The sequence below is a fragment of the Chelon labrosus genome (genome assembly GCF_963514085.1).
Source record: "Chelon labrosus genome assembly, chromosome: 20".
Taxonomy (NCBI): domain Eukaryota; kingdom Metazoa; phylum Chordata; class Actinopteri; order Mugiliformes; family Mugilidae; genus Chelon; species Chelon labrosus.
Window position 1 is genome coordinate 1,677,945 of NC_140353.1, and position 20,464 is coordinate 1,698,408.

Here is a 20,464-nt window from a genome sequence, read left to right on the forward strand (position 1 = left end):
ACGGGTTTGATTACTTACTGATCATCGCCACGGCTCTCTGGCCTCTTCCTGTGTCTTCACCCATTAACAGCTAGCTGGGTTTTGATTTTTGTTCTTGCAATATCACATGGTTCACTCATTTGGTGATTGATCTACCACACTGCAGTATTTAACCTATAAAATAAATGCTGTATTAAGTTACTGGTAATATAATCTCAGACATCTGGATATGAATGCAGAATGCTTAATCTCCTCAGACGATAGGCGATGATACTAATCCTACTAATGCAAACTGAACACTTCCCACTGCTACAGCTTCACATTAATAGCAAAAAATGCATCTATAAAATGAAAACAACGTTGACATTTTTTAAAAAACAAAATTTCAGGAAGTAATGGAACCAGAGGGAGCAGCCACAGTGACCTGTCAGATGAGGAGCTGCACACCTTTCGTCTGTCTGACGTCTTCATTGAAACAACACTACTCTGTTTGCTTTGTCGTATTAAACTGCTCTAGCAAATGACTCTAGCAGGACTGAAGTGTTTGGGATCTCTGTCGTGTTGCTGTGAAGCAGATCTGCCGTGAATAAGAACCCTGCATGTACGTACAGAGCTGTATGGATGGAGTTATTTGCTGAAGGAGGCGGGTGTGGGCTCCATTCTCTGGATTCAAACCCACAGGACGCAGACATTAACGTCAGCGGCCCAACCTACTCCTCACCCTCTTAAATCATCTATTCCCTCTCCGTGCACACACTTCGCTCCTCTCTGGAAGTGCTCATTGTTTTGAGTCCTCCTTCACACTTTGAAGTGAAGGGGTCAAGCGGAGGCCCCCTCCTCGTCTCCGGGGAGCGCAGAGGAGCAGAATATTCAGTGTCGGGAACATCTGGAGGAGCGCGTTAAGCAGGGCTTACTTGGCAGGCGGTTGGTATTGGCACCGGCAGACCTTCCTACCGGGGGCCTTTCATCTCCGTTTGAACATGTGGACTCGGCCCTAACCCTGGGAGGAGTCGGAGGGCTCGCCGCCAGCAGAGAGGCCGAGGCGTGGCCCCTCTGAGGAGGAATCCGGCTCTCCTGCTGTCCTCGGGAGCTCTGTCAAGCATTCCTGCCTCCCTCCCTGTCTGTGCAGGCTTCGCTCACCTCCTCCTAACGTGCAGTCAACCCAGAGCCTCCGACATCCAACCCGAGTTCATCTGATAAGATTTTCAGATTCACAAATCATCTCCCCACCTCGAGCTGTAGCTTCCACGGCTCTAGAGTCAATCCTTGTGATATGACCTGCAGGAAGGCCAGCAGCTATCAGGTGCAGGCTGCTTGAGCTCTGTCTGAAAACAGTCAGCAATTACCGCCCTCACAATCCAGTCTGTCACCCTGTAAAAATGTTTGCAAAGTCTCAGACCTACATGGAGGAGGAAGGAGAAGAATTCAAACTGTCTGAGACACAGTTGAAGGAGCAGGGGAACCAGCAACCTTCAGTTCTGAAACTGGAAACTGACGCAAGGAGAAAACAAATAAAAGAATGTGGGAACAATATAACATTAAGTTATGAACAGGAATAACAGACAGATTTTGTTCAGTACCAACAGAGCTAACGTTAGCGTGCTTGAGACCAGAAGAGAGAGGAAGAAAGTGGGCGGGACACAGGTGAAGTTGAACTTTAAGGTGACAACCAATTAGGAGCGACTGATACAGATAGAGTTCCTCAAACGTTTGCATCATGGAAATACAGTGTCCTTGACTTTGGCTTTCTACCAGCAGATCCACCAAGATGATAGCGGGCTCGGAGCATCAGCTGAGCCCAGATGCACTAGCAATATTTTCATTTGAAGAAGGTTGCCTTGGCAACTAGAGCTTGGAATGTCCACTGACTGGAGGACAATATAACATTATGACCACCTTTCTAATGTCGTGCAGGTCTCCCTTGTGGTGACTCATCAGAGAATGGACATGAGCCTTCTGAGGGTGTCCTGTGGTGTCTGGCAACACAATGTTCTTAGTAGGGGGGTCTTTGAGGGGAGGGGCCTCTGTGGATCATCCCACAGATACTTGATCAGTTTGGGATCTAGTGGAGGCCAGGTCAACACCTTGTACTGTTCTCCACCCTGGTCTGGTCTAGGTGGGTGCTACATGTCTAAGTAACATCCACACCAATGAATGCCAGGTCCAGAAGTTTCCCAGCAGAACACTGAACTGTCACAAGATGGTCAATGTTATTTACTTCACAGCAGATTAAATAAAGATGCAGCATTAAAATGCAGTCATGTATAAAAATCCTATAGTTGTTGAAAGGTTACCTCCGTCTCACAGGTTTTTGTGGGCAGAGACCAGAAGCTGCACGGTAACACCTGCCTCTGAGTTTATTCTTAGTTGGCGAGCAGCTCTCAGACGTGAGCTGGACACTGAAGCTGACGGAGACCCGGTCCAGCAGCGTCTCAGCGTAGCAGGAGCGTGCGCTGCCAGTGATCTGATGAAAACAGGTGTGTGTGGGTGGGAAGCAGGAGGAGCATCCCAGCTTCTTTAATATCTGGGTCATTGTGTTTCCTAAAAGCTGAGCGGCGCCAGGCCGGCAGGTCAGCGAATAGCTGGGATTGTACTGACCCACATTCGGATAAGAGTTGAGTCTCTGTGCACAGTTGGACGATCCTACAACCAATCAGAGCTACCCAGTCTTGACAAATGCCTTAATCACTGTAAACTGTTTGTCTTTGAAAGTTATTTCACTGTAAGTATATTTAACAACAGCTAGGAGGCTCTGATTCTCGCTCCTAGGGCTGTGAGACAAACAAAGTTCATTCTGGTCAGGTCATGTATACTTCATGAGAAACTCAAGTGGCGACCTCCGGGGAAGTCCTCATAGGCTCCTCCCACTGCAGCATACATCACACGCGCTAAGCATTGTGGGTGATGCGGGAGTCGGACAACGAGAGGCACTTTTCTTATTACTTTCGGAGCATTTCCGGTGCTGTGTTAGCTAGTAACAGAGATTAGCACTTAGCCTAGCTTGGTGGCTGTAGCTAGCTGGTTGCGAGGGTTGAGTGGGCGTGTTTAACAGCTACACATCATTCGGCCCATCTCAGCCCCCACCAGCGCTCCACCCACATGGCAATATTTTGATTATCCGAGAGAGGCGGAGTCTCTTAAAACCAACATGGCAGCCGCCGTGCCCAAGGTTCAGCCAATGGGTGTCATCACAGAGGGTTTGTTCATCTTCTATATACAGTCTATGGCATTTCCACTTTTCTACACTGACCACGCCCACTTCCAATTTCTGACCAATCACAGAATAGTGACCCGAAAAATTCTTCCCGGTTGATGTGCCGAGAACAAGCTGCAAGAACAAATTTCTCTCTTCTTGTGGAGTATCTAACAGCCTTTATACACCTTCAGCTTCCACGATTCAAACCCCGTCTTTCAGACTCATCCACAGGTTTCTGAATGAAATATATCTGTAGTTTTGTTTAAAGAAGGGCCATCACAGATATCTAGATAGTGTCTGTTTATAAACTGCTGCACTTACAGAGTCAGTGAAGCAGCAGCTCTACGTGAGTCATGGCCGGTCCACCGTTACCTGCAGACATCAATCTTCAGATTATCTGCCACACTGGCTCGTCCGTCTCCACGCAGTTAAACATCAAGCGAGGCCTTCCGTTACGTCGCCATGGAGACAACTCTGTGCTGGCTTTCCGTGATCCAAGAGAACGAGCGTCTAATGGACCGCGAATCCAACATGACCAGACAGACCTGGAGAGGATGGACAACGTCTCCCCTGAGCAGCCATCTCGAAAAGACAACAGAAGATGTTTAATCTTAGTCACGCCAATAACTCACCGAGGTATTTCAGCAGCTTCATCTCACACAGTTATTGGAGCTGACATGTAGCTAAACAAACCACTTCCTGGTTGTTGGGAGCGGCTGCTCATTGGCTGACCTGGTGTCATGTGGGCTAGCCAATGAATGGAGACAAACAACCAGTGTTTGAGAAGATGGACCAAGATGGAATCCATGTGGACAGAGACGATGGAGACGTGGAGACATCTTGGTCGTCTTCTTAGACTCTAGACATTCAGGACTGGAGGAGGACATGGAGGAGGAGGACATGGAGGAGAATCTCATTTGTATTGCACATCTTCCTCCTCGTCCTCCTGCAGCTTCTTTTTCTTCTTCTACTACTTGTTCTCCTTCTTCAACTTCCTCCTCCTCCTCCTTCTTCTTCTTCTTCTTCTTCTTCTTCTGTTCCATTTCCTGCAGATCTGATGCTCCACAGCAGCAGATCCTCTTTGTTAATAAAGTTCTGCATTGTTTGATATATCTGATCAGATTATTTTATTCAGTCTCCATGGTAACAGTTCATCTCTGATCAGAATAATTGATCAGGTTGGAGCCTCACTGTTTGTAGCTGTTGGTTTTATGACGCTCTAGTATTAATGAGGTGACGTTAAGGCTAAATGGAACCTTCCATTTGATTTGATCAGATCAAAGCACTAAAACACTTTTAATCTAATGTTCAGCGTGTAAAGGTGAAGCAGATGAAGAGTCTTCTCCTGCAGCTCAGCAGACGTGCGTCGTACAAACGCGCGACCCGAAAAACAGCCCGCGAACGCCCGCGAAACTCCCACCCCCACCGGGATTCCAGACACGCTTCCCATTCTTCCCAAAACAACAGCCGGGTTAATGAACACACGACGGCACGACACACGGCGTCCCACCGAGCGCCACAGCTGCCTCGACATTAATCATTTAACACTCACCTCATTGGCTCGGCGCTTAACGGAGCGGGAGGCGAGAGGCGGCTGATTGGTTTTAAAACCAAACGGCTCAACCATCAATGAAGACAACACAAAGTCAAGTTTGGTATAAAATACTTTAATAAATAATAGGATTGTTCTAAGAACAAACAAATAAAATTCCACTAACAAACCAAAGACTTTTACCAAATTTGTACAAAATAATTACAATGGTTCTGCACATTCTTTAAGCCCCTCACTGAGGCCACTGTAACACAACGTAAAATTAGTTTTTATTCCCCACAATTTGCATAAAAAAAAAGAAAAACATCCACAGATATTTTATTTTATTATTCATTTATTTATTTATTTCCCAGTGTGGAGGCGATACTGAACATTTCTCTCTTCCCGTGTGTTCTTAGTGCAGAAACAGACGGACGACACAACTTGTTCCCTTCATTAGACCAGGACACAAACACAGGGAGAGGCGGGGCTTAAAACAGGTGAGGGGGGAGGGGCTTATTACAGGACACACACTCCTGTCTGTGATGAGGGTTCAGCGTCTTGCTAAAGGGCACTTCAGCCGCCTCGCACGGCGTCTCTGCTGTCAACGCACCGTGACTCTGAGGCTTTTCTTTTTAAATGACTTGGACCCTGTGACCCGTAAGTGTGTAGTGAAAATAGAAATGGGATGCATCAGTGCTCGTTGGAGACTTCCCGCCAGAGAACAAGGCAAATCAAAATAAAAGGAGAAGAGTGCTTTCTGGCATTTTACTAAAAAAAAACAAAATAAAAAACTAGCTAGGATGTCGTGCAGCGTCATCGGTGAAGCTGCAATCGTTATTTACACATGTGGAGCCTCCGAGGCCTAAAATAAGAGACGAGCTGAGGAGGAGCATGTGCAGTATTCCACTTTCCACAATGCTTCACCTTCGCTGTCGACGGCATGGTCACGCCACGCCGCCGTCTGATGTGAAGCCAAAGCTAAGGCTCTCAATGAACGAGCGGCGCTGACAGCTTCGGCCTCAGACATTTTCATTGACGCCGCTGAGCAGACGGGACGGGACGGGACAGGTCGACGGGACGGGTCGACCGACGTCTGCAGGAGGACTGAGACTAAACATTTAAAACCCTGAACGTAGCTCTTCAAACATCAGTCAAGATTCTGTTGAAGGGGGAGATTCGTGGCTTTAATTTTCACCGGCCGTTCACAGGACAGGAGTCAAACGAATCAGATTTCCAAACTCTGCATGTGTCTCCTGAACAGCTGCAACTAATAATAATAATAATAATAATAATAATAATAGTAATGATGGTGGAGACAAAAAGAAAACAAACAAAAAAACAGTTTTCTCTTTTTTAAACCAATGTTTCAGTCCGGACGTGTTATAAAACCTGTGGTAGCGTCAAACAGACACTAAGAAACGGAATGACATCTTTAAAAAAAACAAAAAAAAAAAACATTAAAAACACACAAAACAGTCTTATTCTTTAGAATAACTATGATACAAAGCGTCACTTAAGTTACTAAACTCAAATATACACAGCCATCTGATCGTATTTACATTTATGTACATTGCAAAAAGAAACAAGCCTTTAGTGGGACATGAATGAAGAGCTGTGATCAGGACTTCTTCTTCTTCTTCTTCTTCTTCTTCTTCTTCTTCTTCTTTCCCTTTATTTGCGTTTAGACTCTGCATCAAGTGGACAGGAGGAGAGAAAAGGATCGAAACCAGGGCTGAAGGCACTTTTCTACCAAAGCAAATACTGAAAATCATCACGGAGACTCGCAGGGAAGGAGGCGGCGACAATTATTTAAACGAATGTAAACAAGAAAAATTCTCATGCCAGGCGTCATACAGCAGATTCTCTCTCAAAGACATGTAGATATAAAACTTTTTTTTGTAATTTTTTTTTCTTTTTTAAATAAAAAGGTGATTTGTAAAAGGCCCCGGGGTCTGGGCTAAGGCAGACAGGAAACACCAGACAGTAGAGAGGACTGTTAAACAGCTGCCAGCCGACGACGTTGGCTTTAAACCAGAAGGAAAGGAAGGAGCGTTAAGTTTTCATGAAGCAAACTGTAAACAGGAAAAAATAAAACTGAATTAGAAAATTAGAACGATTCTTGGTGACGATTCAGATGAAATCCAGAAACCAGAAGGAGAGTCTTTTTTTGTTGTTTTTTGGTGGTGGTGGTGGTGAAGCCTCCGCAGCCGGACGACGAGGACGTTAAATAATTAGTGACAAACAAAAATACAAAAATTAAAGCATCTGTAATCTTCACTTTTGGTTCTTTTTTTTTTTTAAGAGTTGAAAAGTCAGTGACGTTGAAGACATCGCAGTTTCCTCCTCCTCCTCCTCCTCCTCCTCCTCCTCACACATACTGATCTTTAACGTCCTCGCTGAGCTTGGCGGCGTTCAGGTTTTTACACCGGTTGTCTTTGGGGCTGTACGCCGTCCGGTGCGGCGCCTTCACCGGGCCGCTGCGTGACGTGCAGATGAACCCTCCTTTACCCCTCGTCCCCCTGTCCTGCTCCCCCGCGGCGGAGGAGCACTTCTGAGCCGGACGCTTGACCACGATGCTCAGCGCCCTCTCCTCGTCTTCCTCGCGCTCCCCGTCCTCCTCGCCCTCGGCCCCGTCGCACGTCCTGTCGGAGGGGCCCATCAGCTTCTTGCATTCGTACTGAATGTCCTTGTCCCGGTTGTCCTTGAGGGCGTTGCTCCGCAGCGGCTCCAGCTGGTTGTTGACCGTCGTGTCCTCTGATTGAGACTCTCTCTCGCGCTCTTTCTTCCTCTTGCGGGTCCACCAGACGCAGACGACGATGCAGAAGATCCAGAGGACGCTGAAGACCACGCACAGGACCGGGACCAGGTACCCTGGAGGTTAGAAGACAGAGAGACGCTCAGTCGTCCAGAAGAAGAACAAAACCAGCCACCACCATGTTCCCTTTGGTTCAGCTAACGAGCTAACGAGCTAACGAGCTAACGGATCAAACGGGTAACTCACCCACGGGGGGACACTCCACCAGCACCTCCACCTTCACCTCCACCACAGACAGGAGCACGGTGCTGTTGTGGCGCTTGGACAGGGCTCCGGCGACGGCGCTGGCCGCCTTCTTGATCTGTCCACACTCGCTGTCCTTCGACCGGCCGTCCTGCTCGAAGGACTGAGGAGACGGAGGAAGAGGAGAAGAGATGGAGGAGTCAGTTACAAGAACCCCACGTGTTTACATCAACCTGAGATTCATTCATCAGCTACTGATGCTTTATCCTCCAGGAGTAATGGGGGGAGGTGTTGGAGGAGAAGATGAAGGAGGAGGAAGAGGAAAGAGGAGGAGGAGGAGTTAAAGAAGAAGGACGAAGAGTAGGAAGAGAAGTGGGAGGTGAAGAAGGAGAAGAAAACCAAGGAGGAGGAGAAGGAGGAGGAAGAGGAGAAGAAGGATGGGGGAAGAGGGGTGAGCCCCCCCGGTACAGAAAGACAATACGTCCCGAACGGTCAGAGTCTGGCTCCAGGCAAGAAAACACATTCATCCCAACATCTGGCAGCCTCAGACCTCCTGCCCCCCTCTGCGCCCCCCCTTGCCCCCCCTGCCCCCCCCGGCCTCCCTCCCCTGCTGAGACCACAGAGGGTGGAGTTAATTGCCTAATAAGGTGCTGAGGGGTGAGAGCAGGGAGGTGGGGGGTGGGATTAGTCGTGTAGTTCAATTAGGACAAACAAAAAGGAGAGGCCAGCTGTGCTCCCCACTAGCCCCGGGACAAACACTCCTCTTTTCTTCTTCTCCTGAGGAAATCAGCAGCTCATTCACACACCTCTAGCCCCGCCCCCCTAGACCTCCTCAGTGTGAGTGACAGCTCTGGGTCTTTATACAACACACTCCTGTCAGCTGGGTCTAACATAAACACACATGAATACACACATGAATACACACACGAACCACTGGGATGGAGGATATCAGGAAGTATTCTCCTTTATATACAAGTACATACCTCAGATACCTCAGATATTGTATATTTTTATATGTACTTTGTATGTAAATATTAATATACCTGTGTGTATTTTATATGTACCATGTATATGTATTATATATGTGTGTGTGGTTTTATATATTTTTTTACTATTTTTTACTCTTGAATTTTTTTGTATATATGTATATATATTTTTAAATTCTTTTGTATATTTTATATGCACCTTGTATATATTTTTTATATACTTCATATTTATTTATTTTCTATTTTACTCTTGAATTGTTATACATTTGTATATTTTCTATATATGCCTTATACATTCTACCTCACTATACTTTGATTTTTTATATACCCATCTATCTATCTATCTATCTATCTATCTATCCATCTATCCATCTATCCATCTATCTATCTAGTGGTTCAGGAAGCCTCAGAGAGCTGTGGTCGTGTCTGAAGTCTTCAGTTTCTCTCTCCTTTCCTTCCATTCGTGCGTCACATCCAAATATTTTGCTGCAGCTACTTGAACGTCTCCTGATTTTCCGTCCATCTCACTTAGAGCAGATTCAACATGTCAAGTCAGAGAAGAGCCGCTTGACTCTTTATAAACACAGTTCTCTGACGGACTCCGAACCTCCACGCTGAGGCCGGACCAATAGAGCCCAGCGCCGTGACAGGGAGGGATTTATTTTTATTTTGTATTATTTTTTTTTTGTTGTTCTGCTGTTGAGGGGTTTGGGTTGATGTCAGGCTGCCACTCCTTTTCCTGTATCTGTCGCACAAAACCCCGTCTGCTAACATCAGAGGAGCGAGAGCTAATCCCCTCCATTAAGAGCTTACAGCCCCAAAGCCACTGATTCCCCTCAAGTCTGGGTGGCCGAGGCAGAAAGAGTCAGAGAAACAAGAGAGACAGGACAGGAGAGGAAAGCAAATAGAAGCAGTGAGGGTATAAAAAAAGACAGAAGAAGAAGAAGAAGAAGAAGAAGAAGAGGAAGAGATCAGAAAGGTGCTCCAGCAGAAAAACTAAATCTCCTCCAGATGTTTTCCTCCTCCCTCGTCTTTCTTTCTTCTTTCTAATCTTTTCTGCAGCCTCGTGCTCCTTCATTTAGGTTAACACTATAAAGTGTATATATATGAGTGTGTGGTAATCACCATGGCGACCTCCACGGCGTCCCCGTTGGAGAAGGACAGGTCACAGAGGAAGAGCAGCGCTCGGTCCTCGGCCAGCGTCCGAGTCACGGGGAGGTACCTCAGCTCGGAGCAGATGTTCTCCACCGTGGTGCCCTGGGACGCAAAGACAAGAGGAGACGAGTCAGCATCTGCACCCGAAGACGAGGACGTCTGTGTCTGACGCAGCCAATCAGATCGCTGCGTCCAGCGTCAGTAAGATTCTGATGTATTCCTCAGGTGTAAAGGTCACGTGACCAGACAGAAATACTTCTCACTGTTGATTTCTGTCTTTTGATTCAACAAAGAAGATTAAACCTGAACTTAATTTGAGTTTTGTAACCTCCAAACATCCCCGTCTTAACGGCAGGACGATTTAAACCAAAACATCTGCCGTCAGAGGGAAACAGGAGCAGAACGCTGACATAAACCAGACTCTTGTGTGTGTCTGTGGTTGTAGATTTGAGAATGAGATTTTCCGCCACCCTGGGTTGTTAGTGTTGAGTTATTTATCAGATCTTAACAATCCAGGGCGGGACGACACTGATCTCAGATGTTTAATCTTGACATCTGCTGACTGGAGTCAACGCTGTTCACTTTCCTCCTGCAGGGATATCAGAGCCGATCAAACGTCTGGCTCTTAATTAACAACAGCGCGACGCCCTCGGCCGTAAAACCACGACGCTTCATGTCATCAACGCTATATTTGAAATATTCTCTCATTAAACCGACAAACCAGCCGGCGCTGTTTTATTGTCAGAGACTAGACTTAACTTGTTGATGAAATGTTTTGTGCATAAAATATAAAAAAATTCCTCAAAGATCATTTTAAAACAGAAGACTTCCTACTTCCTGTGTTTTATTTACCTGCGGCACTTTGTCCTTCTTGAAGATGAGCGTGATGTGGGCGCAGCTGTTGTCCAGGTAACCGCTGTTGGGCTCACACTGGGTGTGCAGCGGCGTGGGGGGGTCGGGCGTCGAGCACACGCCCCAGTGATGGCACGGCGGCGAGAAGCAGGTGAGGAACTGATGCTCCACGCACTCGTGGCCCCCGGGGCAGGACGGAGGGCCGGAGTCCGGAGGAGGGAGGGCCTTCGGTAGGATGCAGGGCCGACGACCACACCTCACCTGCAGGACAGGGAGGAGGAGTCAGTGACGAAAACAGTGATTTAGGAAAATGCTGGACGTAGAGGCGGACGGGTTGTTGGAGAACTGACCTTAGAACAGCGAACGTTGCCGTTGACACATTGGCAGGCGTTGCACTCCTCCTCCCAGTGGCTGCCGTGAGGAAACTGAAGGCCGGCGTGACGGCACGACTTCCCGAGTCCGATGTCTGCAGAGAAGAAGAAATGCTTAACAATTTAACAAATAATTGTAGCAGAAGTTTAGCTTATTTCGACTATAAAAAGGTCAGAAAACGTCCTGTGAGTAAGTGCACGTGCCCATTTTTCCAGAATACCTGGAACGTTCGAGGTATTTTTTCTCTGCATTGATTGGAACACGTCACTTGATAAAATTCAGAATTGAGTCTGGCTTCACTATCAGTTATCTAATCTGATAAACCAATCAGAGCAAAGCATCCTCCTCCAAAGTCACAAATATTGTCACAATTTGGTAATCTATCGTACTTACACTCTCGACAGCGAGGTCCAGCGTGTCCCGGAGGACAAGCGCAGTGGTAGCCGTTGATCTCGTCGATACAGGTGGAACCCTCGGCACAAGGGGACGACTGACACTCGTCTATGTCTGGAGAGGAAAAGCACAGATTCAGTAAATAGAGCTCAACGTGGAAAAGATAAAAACACACGGTCTGGGACTGTTTCAGGTGACAACTGAGGCTTCTTCTTGATCGATCAATCAATGTGTTCTTGTGCATCCAGAACAAAGGGGGTCAAACTCATTTTGGGTTCACTCATGCATTGAAGTTAAGGACACCAGACCAGTAACATAACAACATGATAACCTATAAATTCTGGCACATGGTGGTCTGCTGTTTGGTTCTGGGTGTTCTGTTCTCTACTCTTAAGGCTGTTACACACTCCATGAGAAGTTTGTTCTTGCAGCTTCTTCTCTACACATCAACCGGACAGAACTTTTTTCTCATCTGGTGTCTGGTTACTGTTGTGTGATTGGTCAGAATTAGAAGTGGGCGTGTTTAATGCAGAAAAGCGGAAATGCTAGCGGCCACTCTGTTAGCTCCCAGATGCTAATGTTAGCAGTGTGACCTCTCCTGGGTAGAGATGGTCATACTGTGTGTAGGTGTACGCTGAATGAACGGCGTGATCCGATGGACACGACTGACATCCGAAAGTCTATCTCCCACAATGCTTAGCGTGTGTGACATATGCTGCAGTGGGAGGGGCCTATGAGGACATTCCCAGAGTTCGGCATTTGAGTTTCTCATGAAGTATTTGTTCTTGTTCTGGCAGCCCTAGGAGCAAGAACAAATTTCTCGCTTCTCGTTCAGCAGGCTTTAGTAAAACAGGAGACAAATTAGGAATAGCAGGTAATAATAATAATCCCATCTTAATCTTAATTTATACAATCATTCTTACTTGTATTGTTCAAATCTTTCTGAAGCTCAGCCTCATGAATAAATATCTCCAATGAGTGAATCACTCCCTGCACAATGAGTCGATACCAGTTTGGTTCTCGGCTCTTCAGCTGGATAACAGCTTTTATATTTTTTATTCTTTTTCTCTTTCTTGCTTTCTCCCAGAAAGCCGCGGGAGAGCGCACCGACCCGTCCGCCGAACCTCCGCTCTGACCTCGGCTCAGAGGCTAAGACCGTCTTCCTAAAAGGATCCTAATCTGTCGCCCTGAAACAATCGGCTCAACCCCTCCACCCGCCTCCGCCGCCGGCCTTTCACCCCTGACCCCTAACATACCCGCCCGCCCCCCCCTCCCTGGTTCCCACAGGCCACAAACACTCACTGATGCGACAGTCCGGTCCGGCGAATCCTGGAGCGCACTCGCAGCGGAACCAGTTCACGCCGTCGACGCAGAGGCCGCCGTTGTAGCTGAAGAGGAGACAAAACACACGGTTTAATTAACAAGACCTTTCACATGTCTGAAGCTTCTCAGCCTTTTACATTTACTCTCTGACACGTCTGTCCACTTGACAAGATGCAGAAAACACAGGAATTCAAGTTTGTTTAATTTGATCAGAAAATCTTTGCAGGAAATTAGTGGGAAACTAAAAATGTGCCCAACTAGAGACTCTTGTAGTACACGGTGGTTTGCAGAGACTTTCCAGACTTCATATGTAAATCCATGCAGACCACATACTGAGTGCCCCCCCTCAAACCCCTTAACACCTCCACTCCTCACAACTAGCCCCAGGTTGAGGTTGGTGAATGGGGGGGGGGGGGTCTCTTCACACTCTCCTCCCCTTCTCCCCCAAAAACTAAAAAAAAATCCACTAATCCACCTGTCACTCACTGATGGGGGAGGGTGAGGAGGAAGAAGGGATGACGAAGGGGGGGCTTTTGTCCAGTGTGGCTTCTCTGATGTAGAGAGGTCGTCTGAAGATGCTTCTGTTCCAGTTTTATCAAATCAAATGTCAAAATAATTCAAATAAAGATCCAGAAATTTGTGTTTCAACATCTTTGCCAAAATAATTTTCTCTCATTAAACACAAATTTGTAACTAATCCAACTAAGTTCCATCTGCACTGACACCCCCACAGGAATTCGCTGGAAACAAACAACAAAAAAAAAAAAGCTGGGAATCCCTGAGAAGAAGGCCTGCAGCTGTTCCAGCTCTCCTTCATATTTTCTCAAGTCGAAACAGTTTGTTGGAGTTTGTCCAGAGTGACTCAGAGATCACGGAAACGTCAACGGATCTGATGTCTCTGAGTTAATAACAGCAAACGGGAGGAAGAAGGGACTCGTGTGCACTCGGGTTTAACTTCACGAATCGGACAGAAAACGCAAATAAACTGAGAGGATGAATGTGGACAACTCTCCACCAACATGTATGAGGAGCTACTGTCTTTATTCATGCATATGGAAGCTTCCAGTGTTGGAGTTATAATCTGAGTTTTGTGCAGGTCTAACTAACGTCTAACGGCGGTTCTCGGACCTGAAGCAGCGGTAGAGATCCATTAGAGACGACCACTGTTAAAATACTCTACTGGAAAACTAAGACTGGATCTGGAGACGCATGTTGATGCCAGGTCTGAACACACGGACCTGAAGCTGGTGACTTTAGGATCTTAATGCAAAGATGAATGAACATGAAAATAAAAGCCGTCTTACCAGGGATGTGGATTACAGTCATCAACGTCTGCAAGACAGAAGAGGAAGACACAATAAACATCAACTTCATCATCTTCATCTCTAAGAATCATCTCTTTCAGTTATTAAAAGTAAAAGTTGTGACATTAGAACTAAAGCGTCGTACTCCGTGCACACGTGGGCCCCTCCCATCCGTCCTTGCAGATGCATTTGAAGGTGTCTGCTCCTCCTCCGACACACGTCCCTCCGTTCTCACACGGGCCCGAGTCACAGGTGCTGTTCTTGGCTAAAAACAACAAGAACATTTCTGTTGATGAGGACGTTCATGAGCGTTGACGTAACACCAGCGTTACTTACACCCAGCGCTCTGACCTGTGTTGCAGGTGCTGCCCCCCCAGCCCGAGGGGCAGCTGCAGAGGAAGGAGTCACCGTGGTCGAAGCACGTCCCTCCGTTGCTGCAGGTAGCGGAGTCGCACTGGCTCTCACCTGATCGGAGGCAGCATGGGAAACAGATTTCAGCAAGTTGACTCTGTGCCAGTTTGGTTCAGCACCAGAGACAAAAAAAAAACACGTTGGCACAGCAGCCAGTGAAGGCATCACTCGTCAGAACGGAGATTAAGAAAGTGGAGTAGTTATAAATATGAGACCTGACATGTTGGAGAACATGAAAAGATCAGGACTGGTGATACATGGAACAAATCTATTAGAGCGACGTGTTTCGGTTCGTGACATGAGAACGTGGGAAGTGACGGAAAAGAGAAACGATGCCAGATCATAAGAAGATAAAAGACGGGTGCATGTTGTCGTTGCACGTTTCATATACACCGTGCGTCTCTCTAATGGCCGCTAACTCACGTGAGTGGCAGGTTTTCCCCTTCCAGCTGTCGACACAGTTGCAGTAGAAGTCATTGAGCAGGTCAACGCAGCGTCCTCCGTTCTGACACGGGTTCCTGTTGCACTCGTTCACATCTGCAGCAAAGTCACAGAGAAGACTCGATTATATCACACTGCACATTATGGTTTGATCTCCTGTTCTCTGCAGCAAGCGGTTTGATATATTATTATTTGATTGGTAAAGTCTGAATAAAGTTAAAACCACAGTTACTTATACATATATTAATATATATATACGTAATGGTGTCATCTGCAAATGTGCACACTGATCAGATCATCCTCAGACTGAGATTCATTCCTTTGCTTCTTCTTCTTCTTCTTCTTCTCTCAGGGTATGTGACTCACTCGTATCGCTATGCTAAGTCCCCCCCCCAAAAAAAACCCCCACTCCTCTGCTCCACACCCACTCACCGACATCACACAGGCTGCCCTCCCAGCCGCCAGGGCAGAAACACTGGAAGGAGTTGATCCCGTCGATGCAGGTTCCTCCGTTTTTGCAGGGGGAGGATGCACAGTCGTTGATGTCTGCAGAGAGAGAGAGAAAAAACAAAGAGATGAAGCACTACATTTAGGCCTCCGGGTCATTTATTGACTTTTAGAATTAGAGTCCTTCTTCTTGTGTTTCTTCCTCCTGTTGTGAATTCTTTTAGTGAAACAGGAGTCTGGTTTACCGTAGTAACTGTGTGGTTCCCAGTGACGGTAACTGATGATAAATATAGTCTGACTCTGCGTCTGAGTGTGAAGCTAATAATGACTCACTCTCATGACAGTAGGTGCCAGTGAATCCTGGTTCACAGGAGCAGCTGAAGTTCCCGGCGGGGAGGCTGATGCAGCGGCCGTGCGGTCCGCACACGTTGGACGAGATGTGCCACAAAGGCTTTTGGGTGTCGTTGGTCGCCACGGCAACGGTGCAGCTGTCAATCACTGCGGGTGACAGGAGTTGAAAGACGTTGAGCAGAGAGTGTGAGTGGTGTGTGTGTGGTGCATCCTGAGCCGGTGCAGGTTTTTGCTCTGGTACCTTGACACTGGTTGGTTTTGCAGTGGTCCTTGAGCTCTGAGCAGGTTTTGCCCTCGTATTCGTCGGGGCAGCTGCAGTAGAAGTCGCCCATCAGGCCGTGGCACTGGGCCTTGTTGTGGCACGGGTTCGGGTTGCACGGGTCGCTCTGCACCTTCGGAATGAAAAACCAGAAAGAGTGTGAGCGGCGCCGCGGGAGGAATGAAGCCGGCTTCTTAAATCCGTGTAAATGTCAGTCCTCACCTCACACGTCGTACCGGTGAAGCCTCGCAGGCATTCACACATGAAGCCGTCCAGCAGGGCGTGGCAGCGGCCGCCGTTCCTGCAGGGACTGCTGGAGCAGCGGTTCTTCTGCACCTCGCAGTGCCGACCCGTGAAGCCTGGCTGGCAAACACAGTGGTAGCCTCGGGACGCCTCCTGGGAGTAAGACAAGAAGAAGTTATCAAAGACTTCAGAGCAGATAATCAAACTGTCAGAGCGTCAGCTGTTCGGTTTCGTTCAGATACCACCCAGGGCGTGGCGGCGGATGGTATCTTCAATCTGAACACTGTTGTTGATGAATTTCGCATTGATTTAATATATTGGCAGTTAATTCATAAGTTATCTTTGGATTTGAATAAATGAAAAACATAAATACCAATAAAATTATTAAAATGTAAAAGTTAATTGGGTTTGATTGATTTATCTTTGATTCATCGTGGTATAAAAGGATGACTCAGGGAACAATAAATGTTGCTATGAATTTATTCACAATAAAAAGTGAAAGGAACACTTCCAGGTGCTATGAGTTGGTAACCAGTTTTTAGAGACACAACACCCCTGAGCATATCCTTTAATGTTTTGACAGTCGCTTTGATGATCAGGAATAATCGCGTTCCTACTCAATTATCACATCATTCACGTTAAAAACCAAAGACCTCAGTGTCGGTGAAAGCTCACCTTGCAGGTCCCTCCGTTCTGACACTGTCCGTGGCAGCTGTTCACATCTGCGGAGACAACGTCGGACGTTAAACCGAGCTCTACGATGATGAGGGGGGAGGTGCGTCATGCATCGAGGCTTTTACGTGCATGCAGCTGCTACAGGAGGAAAAGTGGTCGACGGGACAGAAGCAAAGGGATCCGTGTCTGGAAGGGGTGCAGGTTCAGAGCTGCAGAGGGAAACGCTACCGCTAAAGAATTCAGACGTAGGTTTGGAAAGAAGTTTTAGTGTCAAAGCCCTGAAGAGTTAGCCGGCGAGCGGCAGGCCATCAGAGAGGTATGAAAGAGACTGAATGGAAGCTAAAGCCCAGCACCTCTGACTGACGAGCTGCTCCTCTATTCTCTAGTCTATTCTCTAGTCTATACTGCAAAATAAATAAATGTCTGCACTGGACGGTAAAGGCTGATCACATATTTTAGTTGTTAGCTTTAGATCCAGCTGTTAGCATGCTGTCAAAGCCTCATGGGGCTCCAATAAAACCTGCCACAACTCGGACAAGAAGTAATACTTGGATCAGAGGAAGCTAACACGGCTCCATTGAGGGAAATTGAGCCATTAGCATGCTAACATGCTAATGAAACCCCATGGGAGAAATAGTAAATTTCAATTATCCTGCAAAAACAAATCAGTTTGATGGTAATGGAAGACACTTGCATTCTGTCAGAGCCTGTTGAATGTTGGGACATGTCTCTGTTTGTTTAATCTGATAAATAAGTGCTGACTGTGTCGAGGTATAAAAGGATAACAGATTGCGTTCTCCATTAGCTGTCAAAGCTGCACGACAGCTGAAGTCGTCTAATGCTAACAAGTGTTTCGCATCATTCTGAGATTAAGTTCTGGAGCAGAGGCTGGCCAGCAAAGGTGTCTGGGTTTCAGCTCTACGCGCTACAAGAGGGTTGGAAAGAGGCCGGAGACCAGTGATTTACTGGAGTCATACTAACTGATGTCACAGTTCTGGCCCACCCATCCACGAAAGCAGGCACAGTGATATCCACCAATCAAGTTTTTGCAAGAGAAAGCTTTGAGGCAAGGCTTCCCCTTACACTCATTAACGTCTGCAAAGAGAGAACGAATGAAAGCCCCGTCACCAAGAGTAGCTGCCTCTTCACAGCACAGAAAAAAACAAAACAGAGATGATCAGGTCTCCTCTGACCTCTGACCTCTGACCTCCAGATGGTCACATCAGATTTTATGTTAATGTCGATGACTTTATTGAAACTAGGGACGTCCCCATCGAGTTTTACTCCTGATCTGATCCTAAATGTCCTAGAGTTGGTCTCCTGTAGCTTCCTAAAGTCTGTCCTTGTCTTCCTTGTCTTCTCCTAGAGTTGGTCTCCTGTACCGTCCTAAAGTCTGTCCTTGTCTTCCTTGTCTTCTCCTAGAGTTGGTCTCCTGTGTCTTCCTAAAGTCTGTCCTTGTCTTCCTTGTCTTCTCCTAGAGTGGACTGGATTCAGTCCAATAAATCTTTCTGTCAAAGTTAATGTAGTGTGGAGAGGGTAGCTGGTACCTTGTGTTCTCTACTCCAGAAATGTTCTGGTCATCCAACGCTGCCATAAACTCCCTAACCCTCTCTGGAAGATTTTCTCAGACCTGATTGTTCTTCTTCTTCTTCTTCTTAGGTTTTTTGGCAGCTTTGACGTTTGCCAGCCACCATTAAAACAGACGAAGAAGAAGAAGATGGATCGGGACATCCCTAATTCATATTAAATCCCTTTTACACTTACAAACACAAAGTACTAGCTACAGAAAGTTCTGCATCACCTGTGCAACACGTGACTTTTGTAAATGATCAAAAGCCTTTTTTTCTACGACCATCATCAGGACTTGGCCGACGCTCTGAGCTTTTAAACATTTTTTTAAAACCAGCTAAACAAAAGCACAGTTTATAAACGGGTCATTACACGTATCAGCATGCAGACATTTTATTGAAAGTGTGGAACATTTAGTCGCACCTTTAAACGTGTTAAGCCTTCTAGCTCCAGTGACTGGATTGAATGACATGACACGGTACATCTAGTCTCCCTCTCCTCGGGCTCCAGTGACCCTAGCGACTCGGGGTCCTTTTGTAAAATTGCCAGAACATTTGCAGCTTGAAGTTCACGTCTGAAGAGGTTTTATTTTCTCCGCAGCCGCCCCCCCACCCGCCCCCTCCCTGAGGGTTAACGTCTCTCTATTGCATTCCCTGAAGGCCAACCTGCAGCATTCCAAGTGGTCAGTTTCAGAGGCAGCGCTCACCGCGCCCGCCACGCTGCCTCGCCCGCTATAAACCAACACAGTGCATTAATACTACTCCCAGGAGGTAAGCGGCACCTGTTGGCCGGCTGAAACTAAACACCCTGAGCCCTTTCCCAAAAACTCAACCTCCCCCTCAACCGCCGCCACCACCCCTTCCCCTTCATCCCGTTCTCCCACAGGTACCACCCTGCTCCCTGAAAGGAGAAGCTCCAGGAGAATAAGAGGAGCCGTAACACAAGCCGCCGCGTCTCAGTTGCTCCCTGCGCATGTTTACAGGTTATAAAGTGTTTCCTGGCTGCAGTGGAAACGGGACGAGGGCTCCGCTATGCCCCGGGGCGTCGCCTCACCGTAGCGTACATACTCCTCTGTCACGCCCAGTCTGGAGCCAAAGATAACCCCCCGCTGGAGTATATTTGGTCCCAAGGCTAGCAGTTGGCAGGCCGGGGGTTATTTTTAGCTTTACTCAAGTCACCTGGCTCAAGTTGCAGATGATACCCAGTCAGTGGTATACACACAAACACACACCCGTTTAAAATGAGTGGCCCTCCCTGAATAATGCGACTGCTGGTTAAACTGCACGGTGGGGGTAAACAAACATCAGCAAACACATCCACGTCCCTCTGCTCGAGCATCTCCTCGGCTTGATCTAATCTGCACTAATCAGTGAATAGAGAGAGAGAGAGAGAGGGGGGCTCACCTATCTGGCAGGTCTTTCCTGTCCACTGTGGAGGACACAGGCATTCGAAGCTGTTCTCCATGTCGATGCAGGTCCCGCCGTGAGCGCAGGGGCTGGACGCACATTCATCCATGTCTGAAACCAAGCCCCGTCACATAACAAGTAAATAAATATCTCTCTCTGTAGTTTACTATGTGCTCTAGTCCCATCTGGAAAACTAATCAGTCTTCACTGTAGGAGTTTATTATTCACCTGAAATTAAGACGAGAAAACAAGAAAAACTCAGAGTTCAGCTCTAAGTTCATGGCTCCTACAGGGTCCTGTTTAAGCCTTAATGCAACGAATGGATGCTTTAAATCAAAATATATTACATTAGTAATAGTTTGGGGGCCTTTGAGGGGAGGGGCCTCTGTGGATCATCCCACAGATACTTGATCAGTTTGGGATCTAGTGAATTTGGAGGCCAGGTCAACACCTTGTGCTGTTTCCGAGATGGTTGATGTTATTCCCTTCTCCTTTCAGTGGTCATAATGTTGTGGCTGATCAGTGTATGTATCCGACTCTAAAATCATTTAATTGAGAGACTAAGCAGCT

The 20,464-nt window shown here is 47.1% G+C and overlaps 1 protein-coding gene across 2 annotated transcripts in view; it reads right to left on the minus strand.

Annotated features, from left to right (window-relative positions):
- Positions 1 to 4,891: 4,891 nt before the first annotated feature.
- The window catches only part of LOC311505458 (protein jagged-2-like), a 50,042-nt gene continuing 34,469 nt past the window's right edge, over positions 4,892 to 20,464 (minus strand). The window contains exons 9-26 of one of the 2 annotated variants that reach the window (XM_084569036.1): positions 19,892 to 20,005; positions 17,901 to 18,014; positions 16,920 to 16,966; positions 16,224 to 16,397; positions 15,984 to 16,134; positions 15,725 to 15,889; positions 15,377 to 15,490; positions 14,927 to 15,040; positions 14,444 to 14,557; positions 14,238 to 14,357; positions 14,093 to 14,120; positions 12,768 to 12,853; positions 11,466 to 11,579; positions 11,051 to 11,166; positions 10,701 to 10,961; positions 9,819 to 9,950; positions 7,711 to 7,870; positions 4,892 to 7,580 (exon numbers count right to left, since the gene is read on the minus strand). In XM_084569036.1, the coding sequence (XP_084425162.1) occupies positions 7,078 to 7,580; positions 7,711 to 7,870; positions 9,819 to 9,950; positions 10,701 to 10,961; positions 11,051 to 11,166; positions 11,466 to 11,579; positions 12,768 to 12,853; positions 14,093 to 14,120; positions 14,238 to 14,357; positions 14,444 to 14,557; positions 14,927 to 15,040; positions 15,377 to 15,490; positions 15,725 to 15,889; positions 15,984 to 16,134; positions 16,224 to 16,397; positions 16,920 to 16,966; positions 17,901 to 18,014; positions 19,892 to 20,005 (2,627 nt within the window). In that variant the 3' untranslated portion in view covers positions 4,892 to 7,077. The remainder of the gene's footprint in view (positions 7,581 to 7,710; positions 7,871 to 9,818; positions 9,951 to 10,700; positions 10,962 to 11,050; positions 11,167 to 11,465; positions 11,580 to 12,767; positions 12,854 to 14,092; positions 14,121 to 14,237; positions 14,358 to 14,443; positions 14,558 to 14,926; positions 15,041 to 15,376; positions 15,491 to 15,724; positions 15,890 to 15,983; positions 16,135 to 16,223; positions 16,398 to 16,919; positions 16,967 to 17,900; positions 18,015 to 19,891; positions 20,006 to 20,464) is intronic. The other variant, XM_084569037.1, reaches the window with a different exon arrangement.